The sequence below is a fragment of the Perca fluviatilis genome, chromosome 2, assembly GCF_010015445.1.
Source record: "Perca fluviatilis chromosome 2, GENO_Pfluv_1.0, whole genome shotgun sequence".
Classification (NCBI taxonomy): Eukaryota; Metazoa; Chordata; class Actinopteri; order Perciformes; family Percidae; genus Perca; species Perca fluviatilis.
Genome location: NC_053113.1, coordinates 1,184,936 through 1,205,745, shown reverse-complemented (window position 1 = coordinate 1,205,745; position 20,810 = coordinate 1,184,936). Strand labels below are relative to the sequence as shown.

At 40.1% G+C, this 20,810-nt stretch overlaps 3 protein-coding genes across 7 annotated transcripts in view; all 3 read left to right on the top strand.

Annotated features, from left to right (window-relative positions):
• The window catches only part of LOC120570713 (NACHT, LRR and PYD domains-containing protein 12-like), a 565,262-nt gene that overhangs the window by 208,186 nt on the left and 336,266 nt on the right, over nucleotides 1-20,810 (top strand). The window lies entirely within an intron of this gene.
• The window catches only part of LOC120570742 (zinc finger protein 883-like), a 340,678-nt gene that overhangs the window by 148,152 nt on the left and 171,716 nt on the right, over nucleotides 1-20,810 (top strand). The window lies entirely within an intron of this gene.
• LOC120571038 (zinc finger protein 271-like) overlaps nucleotides 8,003-20,810 on the top strand; it is a 31,146-nt gene continuing 18,338 nt past the window's right edge. Inside the window, exons 1-5 of one of the 5 annotated variants that reach the window (XM_039819763.1) lie at nucleotides 9,108-9,148; nucleotides 9,309-9,414; nucleotides 13,229-13,434; nucleotides 13,713-13,875; nucleotides 18,021-18,153. In XM_039819763.1, coding sequence (XP_039675697.1) covers nucleotides 9,123-9,148; nucleotides 9,309-9,414; nucleotides 13,229-13,434; nucleotides 13,713-13,875; nucleotides 18,021-18,153 — 634 coding nt within the window. In that variant the 5' untranslated portion in view covers nucleotides 9,108-9,122. Of the gene's footprint in view, nucleotides 8,470-9,107; nucleotides 9,149-9,308; nucleotides 9,415-11,294; nucleotides 11,531-13,228; nucleotides 13,435-13,712; nucleotides 13,876-18,020; nucleotides 19,814-20,810 lie in introns of those variants that run through there. The other 4 variants (XM_039819742.1, XM_039819749.1, XM_039819756.1 and 1 more) reach the window with 4 other exon arrangements.

Sequence of the window (20,810 nt, the reverse complement as noted above, 5' to 3'; positions counted from 1 at the left end):
AGGGGGTCCGGGACCCCTAGGGGGTCCTCAGAGTCGATGCCAAATTTTGAAGTTTTTTCAAAAATTAAAAAGTCTTAACATGAATTTAACATTTTATTGGCAAATATAAATCCCCAATGATTACTGGCCTATAGATATCCATCCCCACATTTATGTGTTAACATGAAAACATGATTTACAAAAGCAACAATTTTTAGGCTATTTTAATAGCTTAGTCTTCTAGGCAAAACATTTATGTATAAAGATTTTAGGCTGCCCTACACATTATTGTAGGCCCAGTTTAATATGCAACTTCATTTTATACAATATATGTAGTGAGGGGTCCCTGCTCCGTCTCTCTTTCAGTTAAGGGGTCCTTGGCCTAAAAAACGTTGAAGACCCCTGTGCTAAAGTTTAACTAGATTGCTGGCTTCAATGCGAAAGAAGAAGGTGAGTCAGTAAGAATAGTTGGAAAAGTTGGAATAGTATTTATTAGTTTCCATTTCTTTAACATGTTATATAACACCAAACATGTATGATACTAAAGTGGAATATTTAAAGGTTTTCTGAAAAGCCGTCACTACACTGAATTGCAGGCTTCAATGTGAAGAAGAAGGTGAAGTTGTGCAAAAGCGGAAACTGTTCTAATTAATATAAATGTCTTTAAAATATGAATAATACTAACATTGTATGAAATATCTGCGCCACTGAACTCTATCGTCTGCGCTCGTTGCTGAGCAACAGTCTGCTCCGTTAGTTGCTCCTCTGTAGTTCGGTGGGCTCGGTGAGATTCGGGGCTGAAGTTGTAACATTGTTGCATTTTTCATTTGGTTCAGTTTGCGTCACACTGCACTTTATCAAACGCAGCAAACAGTGGAAACACGTCACGTGGTGGAAGCAGTCGCTTGTTGATTGGACAGAATATCAGAGGGAAACTCTCCGAAATAATGAAGCTCCACTACATTTCTACCGTGTTGGCTTTTCTGGTTCTGCTTTAGTGTTTCTAATATTTTAGAGGAAGGTGAACAATGGGAGCAGCTGACAGTGTTGTCTCTATCATTAAATGTCTTTAGTTGTGTTAAAGAGGAGTTGGAGCAGAGTGTCTGTTAAAACCTAGGCCACTGTTTGGAGGGAACTGGAATTACTGGAAGCTGACTCGCTAGAATAGACGCATGCATTTTAACGCTGTAAATTGAAGAAAAAAAAAAAAGAGAGGTTCAGGCATTCACATTTGTTGGGGGAACTAACCTGCACATGCATTGCATATGGATCTGAAAGTTCTCATCCATTAAACCAGATATTTAAGTCAGTAAACTGTGTGAAAGGTTGAAACTGCAGTCTAGTAAATGCTCTGGTTTTGGTCCACAGGGTGAAATCAAATCTCCGTCAGATGGGGCTGGGTTTACCCAGTCTAGTTCTCAGCTGAAGGGAACCGAACTCTAGTTCACTTGGAAGAGAATCTGTTGGTCTCTTTCATACTTTTGCTCAACTTGCTCATCAGTGTTGTTGATGAACGCGCTAAAAGAGCCTGTTCATTAAACCTTTTCAGACTGAAGGCTTTAAACATCTATCATTTTAATCTTGTTGCACACCATAATAAGACTTGTGCCTAAGATAGAAAATATATCATCTTTCAGAACCTTGAAGACTCCATAATTTTACACTCTGAAATGTACACAGTGAGTACTTTTACTTTGAATACTTCAAGTTAGTGCTGAGTAAGTATGTAACCTACTTTGACTCCAGTAGACTTTCTACTGCAGGATCTTTACTTGTAACAGAGTATTTCTACACTGTGGTAGCCTATTGCTACTTTGACTTTAATCTTTAGTTTAGTTTGGTCACTTTTTATTTCACTTTTATTCTGCTCAACCTGAGGCAGATTATTTTGATGATTAAGACATGAACATGTGTCTTGTTTGCTCGCTCTCATCTCATCAGAAAAAAATGCTCCAGGTGACTGATGGACAGACAGGTGCTGCTGTCGGTTCACTTTCCTTCTTCAGTTGTCGGATGGAAAGTTGGAGATGTTTCCAATCAGCAGAAATCAGCTGGGACAGCCAACCAACACACACACTGGGAGTCCAACCACTTTAATTCATGTTGACTTTGTGAATATTATATCTGAACTTTTAGCTTCAGTCTTCATCACAGACTCCAGCAGTTTTGGACAGTACCGAAGCCAAGTGAATGTAAAATCAATCTGAGCATCACAACTAACTGTTGTAGACACAGATATGGTCATAATAATGCTCCGAAATGCTGTCAAATTGCTAATTTTTTTTAAACTGTCCCATTTTCTTAAGAGGAGGACCCCTAAACCTCCTGCCAAATATGGTCCCCCAAGTCTTTTCCCAAACCTGGGGAAAAGTGCCCAGTGTAGTTAAACAGGAGGAATGTGAGGTAGAACAACAGCCTGTCAACTGCTACTGTAGATTCTGCATCAAGCTGCACAGTTTGGACATGTGCAGCTAACTGACTGCAGCTGGAACATCTGGTGGAGCATCACAGCTGTCTAAAAACAAGGACACATGTTAATGACTGCTACACTTGATTATATCAATAATTCATAATCTATTAGCCTTGTGTGATGACAAAAACCAAAGTTTCTAAATGTGTGACTTGTTTCCATTGCTGCAGAATGACTCCTCAACAATAAATGCCATCCCAATACTGACCTTACTTCCTTCACCTTTTAATGGTTCTGCTATTACCTTCTCCTTTGGTAGCACTAGGGTTCTAACCTTTCTGCCTAATGGCTGTCTCATCTTATTGCTTTTCCCGTCTTTTATTCCTGTTGGCCAGTCAGACTCTTAAAGTTTGGATTTTAGTTCTCTTACAAGCCAGTAACTGACCCTCTGCAGATATGATAGTTTTGTCATTGTGGAACAAACAACCCTTCATGTACATAGGCTCTTTGTCCCAAAACTCTAAGGATTAATATTATTATAAAATGTAATTTCATTTTACTTTGTAGTTTGAATTGAGGATTAAAAAGTATAAAATGTGTGCACAGGGTGCGATATGTGAAAACAATGTATGGGGGGTGTTAAGTTGAACTGTAATACCTCAAAAATAACAACCAACACTATTACCGTAATGTATTGATAAGAGCGTTATCCAAAAATGATATTTAACACACAGATACATATTTTGGGAAGAAGACAGTGTTACAATTTATGACACAAATAAATGGGTAAAAATGACTTTCTTCAGAGTTCTCCTCATAAAATTTAATGTGAAATGTAACATATTCACAACACCCTGTTATCATCTGTTCATTCTGTTGTTAGAGAGAGTGAGAGAGAGTGAGAGACACATGGAGAGAGCGAGAGAGAGAAAGAGAGAGAGCGACAGAGAGAGAGAGAAGTGTGAACTTTTCATTTAATAATCTTCTGACATGTTATCTTCCCTGTTTGTATTTTCTGTGACTGAATGTGGTTTTAAATCTGTTGAGGTGTGTTCAGACTGAAAGCAAAGACACTGATGATGTCATACAAAGTCAGAAAATAGAAAGCAAACTGTTTCCAGAGGACACTAAAGAATGATGGAGCAGCAGGAAACAGACCAGGTCAGATAGTAAACAGCTGATTTATTCATCTGACTTGTAGAATAACCTCAATGATTGAATTGTTTTAAATGGAATGTGGAACAATTAAATGCAAAATGAATGAAATAAAACAAGGCCACATTCTGATTATTTGTGAGTTGATTTGATGGATTTATTCTTCCTGTTGTGTCTGTGTTTAAACTCCTAATTAAAAGGTAAAGTTTCCATCCACTAAAAGTTCTGTTGTTGCCACTGACAGACTCAGATTATTATTCTAAGTGTCTGACAACATTATGGAAAGGATCCCTACAGAGATAGAGCTTTTAGTTAAAGAGTAAGATCCTTTTAGTTTAACATGAAACAGCCCCGAAATTACCATCACCAAACTCCACCAGACTCCATGTAAATAATCAGGACTTTTAGCGTGTATAGAGCCAGCATATTTCCACCAGACTCCATGTAAATAATCAGGACTTTTAGCGTGTATAGAGCCAACATATTTCCACCAGACTCCATGTAAATAATCAGGACTTTTAGCGTGTATAGAGCCAACATATCTCCACCAGACTCCATGTAAATAATCAGGACTTTTAGCGTGTATAGAGCCAACATATTTCCACCAAACTCCATGTAAATAATCAGGACTTTTAGTGTGTATAGAGCCAGAATATTTCCACATGTAAATGGGTGAATTAAGAGTTTATTTCAACCAAACCAGAGTGGTGATTGTTGTTCTTTTTCTTGTCCCTGGCCTCTCCTGAGCCCCCCCCCCGTGCTGACCAAATAAAAGGCTAGTAAATGCTCTGTTTTTGGTCCACTTCCTGTGTTTGGGTCCGATCCCGTTCTCACCTAGTCTGGCTATCACCAGACCAAGCTCAATCTTTTCAGATTGAACAGGGTGAAATCAAATCTCCGTCAGATGGGGCTGGGTTTACCCAGTCTAGTTCTCAGCTGAAGGGAACCGAACTCTAGTTCACTTGGAAGAGAATCTGTTGGTCTCTTTCATACTTTTGCTCAACTTGCTCATCAGTGTTGTTGATGAACGCGCTAAAAGAGCCTGTTCATTAAACCTTTTCAGACTGAAGGCTTTAAACATCTATCATTTTAATCTTGTTGCACACCATAATAAGACTTGTGCCTAAGATAGAAAATATATCATCTTTCAGAACCTTGAAGACTCCATAATTTTACACTCTGAAATGTACACAGTGAGTACTTTTACTTTGAATACTTCAAGTTAGTGCTGAGTAAGTATGTAGCCTACTTTGACTCCAGTAGACTTTCTACTGCAGGATCTTTACTTGTAACAGAGTATTTCTACACTGTGGTAGTCTATTGCTACTTTGACTTTAATCTTTAGTTTAGTTTGGTCACTTTTTATTTCACTTTTATTCTGCTCAACCTGAGGCAGATTATTTTGATGATTAAGACATGAACATGTGTCTTGTTTGCTCGCTCTCATCTCATCAGAAAAAAATGCTCCAGGTGACTGATGGACAGACAGGTGCTGCTGTCGGTTCACTTTCCTTCTTCAGTTGTCGGATGGAAAGTTGGAGATGTTTCCAGTCAGCAGAAATCAGCTGGGACAGCCAACCAACACACACACTGGGAGTCCAACCACTTTAATTAATGTTGACTTTGTGAATATTATATCTGAACTTTTAGCTTCAGTCTTCATCACAGACTCCAGCAGTTTTGGACAGTACCAAAAATTGCATTTTTATTTTTATATTAGCACATTTTCTTAAGTCTCATTACCCCTAAACCTCCTGCCAAATATGGTCCCCCAAGTCTTTTCCCAAACCTGGGGAAAAGTGCCCAGTGTAGATAAACAGGAGGAATGGGAGGTAGAACAACAGCCTGTCAACTGCTACTGTTGATTCTGCATCAAGCTGCACAGTTTGGACATGTGCAGCTAACTGACTGCAGCTGGAACATCTGGTGGAGCATCACAGCTGTCTAAAAACAAGGACACATGTTAATGACTGCTGCACTTGATTATATCAATAATTCATAATCTATTAGCCTTGTGTGATGACAAAAACCAAAGTTTCTAAATGTCTGACATGTTTCCATTGCTGCAGAATGACTCCTCAACAATAAATGCCATCCCAATACTGACCTTACTTCCTTCACCTTTTAATGGTTCTGCTATTACCTTCTCCTTTGGTAGCACTAGGGTTCTAACCTTTCTGCCTAATGGCTGTCTCATCTTATTGCTTTTCCCGTCTTTTATTCCTGTTGGCCAGTCAGACTCTTAAAGTTTGGATTTTAGTTCTCTTACAAGCCAGTAACTGACCCTCTGCAGATATGATAGTTTTGTCATTGTGGAACAAACAATCCTTCATGTACATAGACTCTTTGTCCCAAAAACTCTAAGGATTATTATTATTATAAAATCTAATTTCATTTTACTTTGTAGTTTGAAGTGAGGATTAAAAAGTATAAAATGTGTGCGCAGGGTGCGATATGTGAAAACAATGTATGGGGGGTGTTAAGTTGAACTGTAATACCTCAAAAATAACAACCAACACTATTAACGTAATGTATTGATAAGAGCGTTATCCAAAAATGATATTTAACACACAGATACATATTTTGGGAAGAAGAAAGTGTTACAATTTATGACACAAATAAATGGGTAAAAATGACTTTCTTCATACACATGGAGAGACCGAGAGAGAGAAAGAGAGAGAGCGACAGAGAGAGAGAGAGAGAGAAGTGTGAACTTTTCATTTAATAATCTTCTTCTGACATATCTTCCCTGTTTGTATTTTCTGTGACTGAATGTGGTTTTAAATCTGTTGAGGTGTGTTCAGACTGAAAGCAAAGACACTGATGATGTCATACAAAGTCAGAAAATAGAAAGCAAACTGTTTCCAGAGGACACTAAAGAATGATGGAGCAGCAGGAAACAGACCAGGTCAGATAGTAAACAGCTGATTTATTCATCTGACTTGTAGAATAACCTCAATGATTGAATTGTTTTAAATGTCTGGGAATGTGGAACAACTAAATGTAAAATGAATGAAATAAAACAAGGCCACATGCTGAGTATTTGTGACTTGATTTGATGGATTTATTCTTCCTGTTGTGTCTGTGTTTAAATTCCTAATTAAAAGGTAAAGTTTCCATCCACTAAAGGCAAGGCAGCTTTATTTGTATAGCACATTTCAGCAACAGGGCAATTCAAAGTGCTTTACATAAAACATTAAAGAGCAGTTAGAAAACAATTTAAAACAATTTAAAAACAATAATAAACAAATTAAAACAAGAATAAAATTGATAGTGCAGTATGAGAATAAAAGTTACAGTGCAGTATAAGAAATTCAAGTTAATAAAATAGATTATTTAAAGAAAAGCAACATCAAAAAGATAGGTCTTTAGCTTAGATTTAAAAGAACTGAGAGTTGCAGCGGACCTGCAGGTTTCTGGGAGTTTGTTCCAGATATGTGGAGCATAAAAACTGAACGCTGCTTCCCCCTGTTTAGTTCTGACTCTGGGGACAACAAGTAGACCTGTCCCAGACCACCTGAGAGGTCTGGGTGGGTCATAGTGTAGTAGCAGATCAGAAATGTATTTTGGCCCTAAACCGTTTAGTGATTTATAAACCAGTAAAAGTATTTTGAAATCAATTCTTTGAGGCACTGGAAGCCAGTGTAGAGACTTCAGTACTGGAGCGATGTGATCCACTTTCCTGGTTTTAGTGAGGACTCGAGCAGCAGCTTTCTGAATCAGCTGCAGCTGTCTGATTGATTTTTTAGGGAGACCTGTAAAGACACCGTTACAGTAGTCAAGTCTACTGAAGATAAAAGCATGGACAAGTTTTTCCAGATCCTGCTGAGACATAAGTCCTCTAACCCTTGATATATTTTTAAGGTGATAATAGGCTGATTTTTTAATTATGTTAATGTGAAAAGCTCTGTTGTTGCCGCTGACAGACTCAGATTATTATTCTAAGTGTCTGACAACATTATGGAAAGGATCCCTACAGAGATAGAGCTTTTAGTTAAAGAGTAAGATCCTTTTAGTTTAACATGAAACAGACCCGAAATCACCATCACCAAACTCCACCAGACTCCATGTTAATAATCAGGACTTTTAGAGTTTATAGAGCCAGCATATTTCCACCAGACTCCATGTAAATAATCAGGACTTTTAGCGTGTATAGAGCCAGCATATCTCCACCAGACTCCATGTAAATAATCAGGACTTTTAGCGTGTATAGAGCCAGCATATCTCCACCAGACTCCATGTAAATAATCAGGACTTTTAGCGTGTATAGAGCCAGCATATTTCCACATGTAAATGGGTGAATTAAGGGTTTATTTCAACCAAACCAGAGTGGTGATTGTTGTTCTTTTTCTTGTCCCTGGCCTCTCCTGAGCCCCTCCCGTGCTGACCAAATAAACAATTATGAATTTTATATGGTTTTACACGCGAGCGCCAAAAGCGGAACTAATGTGCGACGCAACGTTCTACACGGGTAAATTAGAGCGGCGCACCCAAACACTAGCCTAGAACTTCTTCACCCGTTTGTCTCCAGTGGTAACGTCAATTATTACTTTATTAGCTAGCACTATGCAGCTGCCTGTACAGATGTTGGACTTTTCTCAGGCACCAACACTGAAAGCGTTGGAAGAACAGATTTGTAGCTGCTCTGCTGCATCAGGAGGAGCACCAAATACACGACGCTGGTAGCAAATGCTAACCTAGCTAGCTACACTGTTAGCATCTCAGCAGCTGTTCCGTCCACTTGGAGGCATCATTGAGTCCTACGATAGTCTAACGTTAACCAGACTAACGTTACATACAGTCTACGATACCACAGATATCAACTAACGTTAATAGTTATTTAGCGTGCAGCGTGTGGTGGTGCTCGGTGAATGAGACAGCAACTCCTCTTGGAGAGAGCAGAGGAGCTCCGAGTTCTCCTGTTGGTAAGATCAACCATTTCATCTCGGAAGGGACTTGTTGTTGTTGTTGTTGTTGTTGTTGTTGTTGCTGCACATAACCGGGTTCCTTTTGTTCCTCACACTGAGAATGAAATCAAGTTTGGAAATGTCTGCTCTCGATATGTTTAGAAACTTAATCATATCTAAACAAACTCATCGAAGCAGAAGCGAATATCCAAATGTCAGTCTCGTTGCTAGGACTACACAATGCTGGGATGTTAACCACGGAACTTCATCCATCTCGGCTGTTGCATCGCGATAATAAATCCATTTGAGTAAAGTAATCAACAGGCTATCTGCCCGTGTTAAGTAGGGAGGGATGGTTAGGAAACGAAATGTAATGCATGCCCCTCCGTTTTTTCTTCTTCTAATAGTTGTCATGAAACGAGGAAGGGACATAGCGTCCTTTTTAGCCCCAGGAAACCAAAAAGGGAGATAAACAAATGAAGGTGTTGAGGAGCAGGAAGAGGGAGAGCCAGAGGGGTCTGGGGAGGTTGGAGAGAGGGCATGTGATGAAAGGGAGGGCTCTGACACAGAGAGGGAGATTCAGAGGGTGAGGAGGATGAAGAAGAGGGGGAGGAGGAAGAAAACCTACAGGGACAGAGAGAGGAACAGCCAGATGGACAGCAAGTGGATCCATGTGGATCAAGTACTGCACCATCAGGTCTGGGATGAAGAAGGTTCTTAATATTTGCAAAGCAGTGTAATTACAATGTAATGGTAGGCCTGCTGGGTGTCCTTAAAATGCTGCTTTCTGCTGTTAACTCTTATTTGGGTCAATATGGCTCTGTTTTTTTTCTTCTTCTTTTTTTATAAGTAAATAGGGACAAGAGAGGAATAGAGGAGGACAACCAGAACCAGGAGCAGCGGAGCAACAAGGTCCCCAGAAGACCAGCAGCAGACTGGGACTCTGATACCAGCCAGGTTCAGGTCAGTGTTCAGGGGGGTATCACACAAAAGTAGAATTTATAAATCCAGGATAACTGATGAAGAGAGGCTTGACCTAGTCTAATCTGTGCAGCCTGGCTTGGTGTGTTTCACGAAGACCAAGTCAGACTGAGGAGGAGAGACTAGGTCAAGTCAGGCTGAAGTATTTCGGATAGATGAGAGTATATTCATCAGTTATTTCCCCACAGCTAAATATAAGGTCAAAAACCATTGAGGTGTCCTCTCCCGTTGTTACATGAAGGTACAGTAGTCTACACTATATAGTTATTGGTTCAGTGAACTAAGACTATAATTTGGGAGGACTTTACAATTAGCATATGTATGTAATTATTTTTGTTGATTAATTTTTTTGTATTCTTTAACGACCATAATTTGGGAGGATTGTAAATTTTTAAGAACATATGGTAATTGTACAATCCTCCCAAATTATAGTCTTAGTTCACTGGACCAATTACTATCTAGTGTTGTAGACTCTTGTACCTTCTACTCAATGGTTTTTGACCTTATATTTAGCTGGGGGGGAAATAATTGATGAATATACAATGTCTTTCTGTTCTGCCTCCATATATACGAGGGAGCAAATCATATAATATGTAGAGAAGGATACTCTCGGTCTCTATTATAAAAAAAAAAGTGAGAAAAAGTGTGGCAGATAATAGCGGAGCGACTGAATGATATACAGTATCTAAAAATATACATTTATGAACTACTGTTCTTAACTGAAACCATTCAATGAGTCACTTGTCATTTGCAAAAACAAACAGTTGTACACTTTGCATTAAAAGCGAGCTGTGGAAGTTAATATGACTTAGGACATTTATATTTTAGCCCATGAGGGAGAAACCGAGAGAGAGAGATATTTATGTATCATATTCTAGCGTTGTAGAAAATTGATCTTCATGGTAAATTTCCTGAGTAACATTATCTTCTGCTCACTTTTAAGGCAAAGAGTACAACTGTTAATTTGTGCAAGTGATTAGTAGCCTGATCCTTGAATGGTCTGATTATGAGGGTTTCAGTTCAGAGCAGTGGTCAGTAAATGTATATTTTTAGGCTGCTTACACATTCACTCGGTCCGTGATCTTCTGCCACGCTTTCTCTCGCTGTTTCATTACAGCGGCCGTGTTTCTTTTTTCAAATAATGTGTTTCACTTTATCATACATCTACAAGAAGCTGCTGCTCACTCTGTATGAAGTATGAACAATGTGTATTCTCCATTTTAGCATCAGTAAATCTGTTATCGACCTCGCGGTCTGGTAAGGAAAGCCGTGAACGCTCATCTATCCGAATTACTTCAGCCTGACTCGACCTAGTCGCTCCTCCCCTTAAATCCACCAGCCATTTTCATATTATTTTTTATTTTTTATTTAACCTTTATTTATTCAGGGGAGGTTCACTGAGAGGTACCCTCTCTTTTGCAGGAACGTCCTGATCACATTCACACAGTTCCACATTCATACCTGGAAGCTGCCCAGTACAACCACAGTCTGATCTACTGGCCACTGAGCAGCTCCACTGGAGCGGTTGGGGTTAAGGGCCTTGCTCAAGGGCACCTCAGTGGTGGTAATGAGGGAGGGACAAGCGCTGTTCTTTCACTTTCCCCACCCATATTTTATCCTGTCGGTCTGGGGATTGAACCAACGATTATACCAACATTTGCAGCATTCGGAGCCTTTTTGGAAGGGTTACTAGGACTCTCGCAACTTCATTGCAACAAAAATACAAAAGGCATCGCAACTTTTATCACAATTCTTTACAAAAAATTAGGCTTTTTGGGCTGCAACAATCTTTAAAAAAAGATTATGATTTTTTTCACATCACTTTTTATTTGCCAATATTAATAAAATATGTATTAATAATAAAAAATAATGTATTGAAGCAATTCAAAATATGCTAGCGCACTCTTATTATAAATTTGAATTCCGGAAAAAAATGTGGTGGTAAAAAATATAAATGGCTGGTAAAATTGGGCATCCACCAGCCACTGTGGCTTAAAAAGTTAATTTCCCACCCTGCTTCACGTGTCCAGGCTACCTCATCACGCGTTCTGCCCCGTGTGCAAGACAGACTTCGATATCAGTCACGAAGGTGCAACAGGTAACGAACACAGTCCCACTCTCAAATACTGAGTCAGGTATGGCTGCAGCCTGGAGACCTCCCATCTCATGCCTCCCATGCTCACTAACTTAACAGTGACTTAATTTAGAAAATAATTCACAATTTCGTAGGCTATTCTGAACATCTGAATTTACTGTCGGCATGAGAAGGGAGGAGCATGAGACAGGAGGTCTCCACGCTACAGTCATACACTCTTGCAAATACTCCCCACCCACCCCCCGAAACATAATGATTAGGACCGGAACTCGATTAAAAAAATTTATCTAATTAATTAGAGGCTTTGTAATTAATTGATCGAAATTAATCGCATTTTAATTGCATAAATATTTGACCTGAGAACAGTGAGAAGTACTTTTTTTTGGTCTACAGTCGAGTGCAATCCAGTGAGCCAGGCTGCTGGTTATTTTTTCAGACGTGGACTTAGTTACCCTGGTCCTTAAACCAGTCATCTGGTGGAGTGTGGGTTGGGTGCGGTTGGGTGTGGGTCCTTGTACTCTGAGTCGGGCTAACGCCCACGCTAGCTGCTAAATGTTTTGCGTTAAGGTGATACTTGAGGCTCGATATTTTTTTTTTAGCCTAATTGAATTTATGAACATAAATAATGACCATGACATCATAACAGGGAGTCCAGCTGTGACGAGCTCAGTTAATGATGCATAGCATACAATAGGGCTATTTGCTAGGCCAATGTGAAGGCAACTGACATAATGCACTGTCACCCATGTCAACCTTTTAAAAGCCTATCTGAAAATATCTGACCCATGTTATTTGTGTCTCTGCCAGGCTTCAATCTTGTGCTTTTTTTAGTTTTAGTTCACTTTTTTTAGGCCTATTTAAAGTTGTTTTATGAGTAAATCATTACTTGGACTACTTCATTTCCCTTCAGTAATCAGAAGGCTATGTATTAACTCTCATCTTTAACACAGAAGTACTTAGGCCTATTAATTAGCTCACTCCGCCTTCTATTGGTTAGACTAACACAAATATATGGGCACAAAATATTGCACAGGATATAAGAAAACATTTGTGTAGTTTCACTACACCTACAGCCATTCATCCACTCCATTCCTATACACAGTAATACTAATTTATTGTGATCTAGGGGGGTTGTACTCATAAAATTTCTTCAAGGTTGGCAGGTCTGCACCTAGTAAGCCTCAGCCTGACCCGACCTAATTTCTCCTCCTCAGCCTGACTCGACCTAGTCTCTCCTCCTCAGCCTGACTCAACCTAGTTGCTCGGGCTTCGTGAAATGCACCAAGCCAGGCTGCACAGATAAGACTAGGTCAAGCCTTGCTTTGTCTGTTATCTTGGATTTATAAATTATGATTTTGAGAAACAGCCCCCTGGCCTGCCTTGTTGCACGATCAAAACGTTGTTCTAAACTTGCCTTTTTCAGTGTGTAGCTCGCTAGCTCAAAGTTTGTTATTTCCCAAAACGAACTGAGTTTTGCAAGGGGAGGAACATCTGGCGATTTTTCTGTTAAATTAACTCATCGTTGATTGAGGCTGAAGTCCTATGAATTGGTCACCTCATCAGCCCTTGCATTTTCTCCATTAAAACAGAACATTTGAATATAGTTAAACATGGTAAACTATAATTCACTCACACCTCCCATTAGTTCTTCTAACCCTTTTATCATTATCTCTGCATGTTTCCCCCTTGGGTCTACCAAAGGAGCCCTCAGCAGACGTCAAGCTGGCGACCGGAGCAGGAAAGAAGGGCATAAATGTCGAGGAGGAGGAGCAGCCTGCAGCACCTCTTGCAGCTGCAGCAGCAGCCGTGAAGGAGGAGGAAGAGGAGTATGTAGTGGAGAAGGTTTATAACCGCAGAGTGATGAACGGAAGAGTAGAGTTTCTGCTGAAATGGAAGGGGTTCTCAGAGTAAGTATGAGTCTATAATATTAATAATTGGTGTTCTCTATATATTTATATAGTATCTTGTTTATTTAAAAATTGCAGATAATCTACAGCATAAATTTCGGCATTGTATCATGCCCTCAAAGTTGAAAGTCTTTTGACACTAAGTTGCAGACCCACAAATAACCTTACAAAATGGCAATAGAAAAAAGGAACAATATGAATTAGCAATTAGAGTGAGAATGTATTGCCTAAAAACAAAGCCTGAGGAGATTTTCTTCTGTCTGCACTCATCTTTCCAGTGAGGAAAACACATGGGAGCCGCAAGACAACCTAGACGTTGACCTTATCACAGAGTACATGCAGAAACACAAGGAGAAGGAGAAGAAGAAGGGCAAGAGGAAAGTTGTCAGTGAGGCTTTGGGAGACTCAGTGGAGCGAGGGAGCAAGAGGAAGAAGGAGGAGGTGAGCGAAGTAAAGAGGTTACTCCAGACTGAAGAGTCCCAGAAATCTAATCTCAATATTAATGAATATTAATACAGCGCAAAAAAGGGAGGAATTAAATTTGATTGAATGATATGATTTATTAAAAATTTTATAATAACTAGGGCTGTCAAACAATGTTTTTTTAATCGTGATTAATCGCTGAATTAATTGCATGTTTTATCACATGATTAAAATTCTGTTATTTTGCTCTTCAGAACTGTTTTTAAGTACATATTAACAATGGAAAGCAATTCTTACCAGTGTATCTTGATTGGGAATCAAATGAATACAAAGAAAGTTACTTTATGAAATAGACTTTAAGATTTGTATTTGTTTATTTATTTACTGTAAACAAAAGAACAAAGTGTGAATCCGTCATTATTGTACAATTCCTCCAAGTACTAAAAAACTAAAAATCCTTTTTCTTACCAGAGTCAATATAGTGTGCAGTAACTTCTAAATCACTTTGATTACTCACTGACATCCAGTGATCACCGGTTGATGAGACCGCGTTTGTACTTTGCAGCTGTTCCAGTTGGGCTGCTTTCTCCATGTCGTACAGGCTGTGTGTGCGTGGGGCTGCTGTCCCGCTCGAAGGCAATGTATAAGACGGGTCAGAACATGCCAACCGTAGTACGTCTTTAAGACCCGAGTCTTCTACGATGCTGACAGGTCTGCAGTTAGTTGCCACCCATTTCGCAAGAGCTGTAGTAACTTTTTTGGATTTGGTTTTATCAACAGGTCGGCGAGTAGCACTCTCCAAAATAGTGCTTTGCCTGAGCCCACTAGCATCAACCTGAGTCACGTTAACTGTACTATGTTTAGCTCGTAGGTGGTAGCTCAAGCTTCACAACCTTCGGTGACATTTTAATTCGGCTTTACACAATGTGCATTTGGCTTTCGACTTGTCTACTGAGCCGTCCAGGAGTTTTGAAAAATAAAAAGCAGAATTGTGTTTCTGCTGTATGCAGCCTGCAGCAGTAGGATGTGTTATAAGGAAGTATGGCAGCTTGATGATAAGTAAATGTGCGGCAAAGGGTCAAAATAGTAGCCTGTTATGCACGATGCAAAGCCGAGTGAAGTGTAAAATAAATTAATAAATTGTGGCATGTGAAAAAAACGCGTTATGCTTGGCCCTTAATCGCATCGCAATTGACGCGTTAATGCTGACAGCCCTAATAATAACAATAATAAGTTATTTCACCAGAAATTTGCTGTTAAACAACAAAAACCGATGAGAAAAGGGTATTCTACAATAACTTTGAATGCACCACAATGTTTACCCGTTTCAAGTTAACGCAACATTTACGATATATTGTGCAGCCCTAGCTACAACTGTTAATTTGTACAAGTGATTAGTAACCTAATCCTTGGATGGTATGATTATGATGGTTTCAGTTCAGAGCAGTGGTCAGTAAATGTAGATTTTTAGGCTGCTTACACATTCAGTCGGTCCGTGATCGTCTGCCTCGCTTTCTCTCGCTGTTTCATTACAGCGGCCGCGTTTCTTCTTTACAAATAATGTGTTTTTCGTTATCATACTTCCACAAGAAGCTGCTGCTCACTCTGTATAAAGTATGAACAATGTGTATTCTCCATTTTAGCATCAGTAAATCTGTGATCGACCTCGCGTTCTGGTAAGGAAAGCCGTGAACGCTCATCTATCCGAAATACATCAGCCTGACTCAACCTAGTCTCTCCTCCTCAGTCTGACTCGACCTAGTCTCTCCTCCTCAGTCTGACTCCACCTAGTCTCTCCTCCGCAGCCTGACTCGACCTAGTCTCTCCTCCTCACCCTGGCTTTGCCGTCGTGAAACACAGAACGCTAGGATGCTCTGATCAGACTAGGTGAAGCCTCGCTTTATCACGTATCCTGGATTTATAAGTTCTACTGTTGTGCAGTACCACTTTAACAACACATTGATTTCATGTAATTCTGAGCCATGTGGTTACTTCTCAACAATCATTTCTTTAAGCCTGGGTGGTTACCTAACACTATTTAATATTTTTAAAATGAAAATCTTTTGCTATATTTACACCTCACGTCCACACTACTGAGGTTAGAAGCAGAGTTTCCCATACATCGGTTCTACTTGGGCACACCACCCAGGTAAATTGAGACCCGCCCAGGTAGATAAAATCCAAATTAAACTCTTTCCAACCAACAGTGAATTTTTTACAGCGCACACAGACCAGCTGCTTCCAGTCCCTCCCCCTCGCAAAGTTGAGTGCCGCATGCATGACAGCGTCAACGTTGTACTTGCTCAGAGAGGCTATCGTTACGTTAGTAGTAGGGTACATTGTCTGTATGGAGCCTAGTATTATGGGTATTTTATCTGCTGAACCGTTAACATTTGGCAAAAAAAACAAAAAACTGATTTAATTGTCAAAGCACATCATGGCTACACTTTTTCGTCATTTATTTAAAATTCTACGAGCAATTTGTTGTTTTTTAGCAAAATACTGAAAGCAGCAGAACTGAGTAAGCTACATTTTAATATCTGTTAATTTATCACAGATAAAGTTATATCATTATCGCGATATTCAACAACGTTACGGCATATCGCATATTTTCCTCATATCGTGCAGCCCTAATAACTACCCTGAAATCGGGTCAGATGCCGCAGTGTTGCAATATTTTCATCTGTATCTGTTTCATCTTTTAGTCTGATTTTTTTAATATGTAAATAGTTTTTTCTTTCTAAATGATCTGATAATGTTGTGTAGTCATTGTTTTCACCTTCATTTGACTAGTTTATAACTGAACCCATTATTACTAAACCTAGCCATCACGCACCACACCATCACATCCTGCGTCACACACCACCACCAGTAAACTCTCAACCTGTGGGAAACACTGAGAAGAGCCTGATGGCTTCCATAGTAACATGTCTGCAACCAGAAGAACTTTACCTTTATTTTAACATCAAATTAATGTATGTATTTCAAAAGGTTTGAATAGGATTTAAAGGATGAAAAATACCCAGAATGTATGAAAGGTTTGTGTTATTTTATAGTTACCATGGGATTTCTAACTGAAAGTAACATTGAAGAGAGTGACCAAATGTTTTAGTTTTTAAATTGCCAATCCTTTGAATGGGGAAACTTGCCTGAAAAATTTTGAATACTTCTGAACTTATTAAAGTTATGAAAAGTACATTTGCTTCAATAATAACATGTCTGCAACTAGAGATGCACCGATTGACCGGAATTGGCAGATTTTCACGTGACCGGCCATGACCGGCGACTTGCCGGTCAGTCTGACATATGCCGATTTTATGCTGGTCAAATGCACTCGGGCGCCGCATGATTAACATCGCGCAACATGAGCGCACTGCCGCTCAATCAGCTGTTTATGAAATGTCATAAAGTCGTAATTACGGCTCTGCAGAGTAGTCCGCTCTACTGACCTCAGGCGAATGGTCAGCCGCTCTCACTCCCCTCTGAGGCTGACAGACGCTGTATTCCTCCGACACGTTGTATTAACGTTACTGTTTAAAATGCTTTCAAGGTTAGTGGGGATGCATACTGCTTAAAATCAACATTAAAAATGTAGTAATCTTCCCTCAGCGTTTAGTTTTGTTGCTAAACTGTGTGTAGTTTATGTTTTCAGGTTACGTTACTGTTGACGTTCAAACAGGCCTGCGTGTGTGTTTTGAGAAATATCTTTATACTGCAAGACTATGTTTACTTTATTTATATATATATTTTAGTGTGATATTGGATGTGAAAAGAAGGAAATGGTTCTAATGTTGCATTTTAGATGTGTGTGAATGTCCCACACCAGGAGTAATTTATATAGTTCTGTTTTAAAGTGATCCATTATCTGTTCAACACATGTTCTATTAAAGAAAAGATAGAAAATAAATATTTGTGTGTGCTGGAAGTGGTTAGAAAATATGATATCGGAATCGGCTAAAATCTTTATCGGCAGTTCAAACTCAATGGGAAATCGGAATTGGCCTAGAAAGTTGAAATCGGTGCATCTCTATCTGCAACCGGCACATATTTAACTTAATTTTGTCATAAATTATTGTATGAAGAGTGAAAATTGTGAGTGAGAGCAAGTCCAGGGTTTAAGAAGGTTGTTTACTATCTCTCTCTCTTTTTGTCTGTTGCTATAGAAACGGAGAGGAGGAGCTGGACCCAAACGTCACCACTGTCAACACTGTGACAAATCCTTCACAACATCTGGATATTTAAAGATTCATCAGAGAGTTCACACTGGAGAGAATCTGCACAGCTGTGATCACTGTGGTAAAACCTTTTCTGGGAGTGGTAGCCTAGAAAGCCACCGACGCATTCACACTGGAGAGAAGCCGTACTGCTGTGAACAATGTGGGAAAACTTTTTCTCAGAGTAGTCACCTTAAAACGCATCAACGCATTCACAGTGGAGAGAAGCCGTACAGCTGTGGTCTATGTGGTAAAACCTTTTCTCGGAGCAGTAGCGTTAAATCTCATCAGCGCGTTCACACAGGAGAGAAGCCGTACTGGTGTAAACAATGTGGGAAAACTTTTTCTATGAGTGGTCACCTTAAAATACATCAACACATTCACACTGGAGATAAACCTCACAGCTGTGGTATATGTGGTAAAACGTTTTCTTATAGTAGTGGGCTTAAAAAACACCAGCACGTTCACACTGCAGAGAAGCTGTACTGGTGTGAACAACGTGGGGGAAAATTTTCTGAGAGTGGGGCTCTTAAAAGACATCAACGCATTCACACTAGAGAGAAGCCGTACTGCTGTGATCTATGTGGTAAAACCTTTTCTCAGAGTGGTCACCTTAAATCTCACCAGCGCATTCACACTGGAGAGAAGCCATACAGGTGTGATCTATGTTGTAAAACTTTTTCTCAGAGCGGTGACCTTAAAAAACACCAGCGCATTCACACTGGAGAGAAGCCGTACAGGTGTGATCTATGTTGTAAAACTTTTTCTCTGAGTAGTAGCCTTAAAAGACATCAACACATTCACACTGGAGATAAACCTCACAGCTGTAGTATATGTGGTAAAACCTTTTCTTATAGTAGTGGGCTTAAAAAACACCAGCATGTTCACACTGCAGAGAAGCTGTACTGGTGTAAACAATGTGGGGAACATTTTTCTGAGAGTGGGGCCCTTAAAAGACATCAACGCATTCACACTGGAGAGAAGCCTTACAGCTGTGATCTATGTGGTAAAACCTTTTCTGAGAGTAGTCACCTTAAATCTCACCAGCGCATTCACACAGGAGAGAAGCCATACAGGTGTGATCTATGTTGTAAAACTTTTTCTCAGAGCGGTGACCTTAAAAAACACCAGCGCATTCACACTGGAGAGAAGCCGTACTGGTGTGAACAATGTTTTAAAACATTTTCTCTGAATAGTAGCCTTAAAAGACACCAGCGCATTCACACTGCCGTGTTGTGAACATGTTTCCGAGCCAAGCGGTTTCCTCCTGCCTCCTCCTCATGCCCTGATAGCTGTGTTGTTATTTTCTGATCTTCTCTCCACATTGAAGGCTGACCAGCAGTAACTTTATCTTCTGAACAGCATGGATGTTATCCTGGCTAGGACTACACATTACACTCCCTCCCTTTGAAGGGGTTTATTCCACTCAAAATTAGTTAGTTTTGCTGTAATAAAATATTCTGAGTTCAGGGTTAAACTGCTAGTGCTTTTTAACTAATGCTGCAACGAAAAAGTATTTGTTGTTCTTAATTAATGACCTGGTATAAACAATTTACCAAAATCCCCATCACTGTTTACTAAGGTGATGTCAAATTGCTGAAATATTCAGTTTATTGTCACTTAAGACGAAGAAAAGCTTTAATCAGAACATTGCTGCTTCTGCTGCTTAAAAAATGACTTGAACAGTTAGGGCCCTATTTTAACGATCTGAAACGCAAAACGCAAGTAGCTTTGTGGGCGGATCTCGGCCGCTGTTGCTATTTTACCGGCGGGATAAATGACTCTTGCGCCCGACGCAAATCTAAAATGGGTTGGTCTGAAGTAGCTAGGTGTGGTTTGGGCGTGACGTGAAAATAACCAATCAGAGCGTCATCTCACATTCCCTTTAAGAGCAGGCGCGCTTGTTCCATGGCGGATTGCTATTATAACGGCGGATTTTCCTGGCGCACACCAGCGGGAGCTGTCCGGGATGCGGAAAAGTAATAAATGCCCGTCTTGGCCGGGTGGCGATGTTGCTGCGGCCTCTCAGGCGCATCTCCTCAAGTCTGGAGAGGATTGCTGCAGCCATGGAGCGTGGGCCTCCAAACGCACCACCTGCTCCTGTTGTGCTCCTTCCTCCTCCCCCCACTCCATCTCCGTCCACCCGCTCCATCAGGAGCACATCGCGCATTACTCCCGGACCAGATCCTGCCGTAGTTCAACATCACGTCTCCTTAAGTCCTCTAATATTTCCTCATTTATGTCATCAACACATCCATGATTCATGGAAATGTTGTTTAAATCACAACAAGCCACGAAGAATGCTGCGACTTTCTGAGGACTGTACTGTAAAGTGCCTCCTGATCTATCCAAACACCTGAAGCGCATTTTCAGTAATATTTTTCTTTGTAATTATGGTTTGCAAAAATGGGAACTGCTGCGTCCGTTTAGATGAGAGAAGTGTATGCGCGTTGTGCACACGCTACATTATGGCCAAGCATGCGCCCCTAAAATAGCATCTGAATAAAGCGCCACTGACTTTAGACTAGCACCACTGACTTTAGACTAGCGCTACTGACTTTAGACTAGCACCACTGACTTTAGACTAGCGCTACTGACTTTAGACTAGCGCTACTGACTTTAGACTAGCACCACTGACTTTAGACTAGCACCACTGACTTTAGACCAGGTTTTGTACAAAGGCAATTGCGGTGGGTGCAAGATAGGGCCCTTAATGTGTTTAAACTGCGTCTGTGGCCC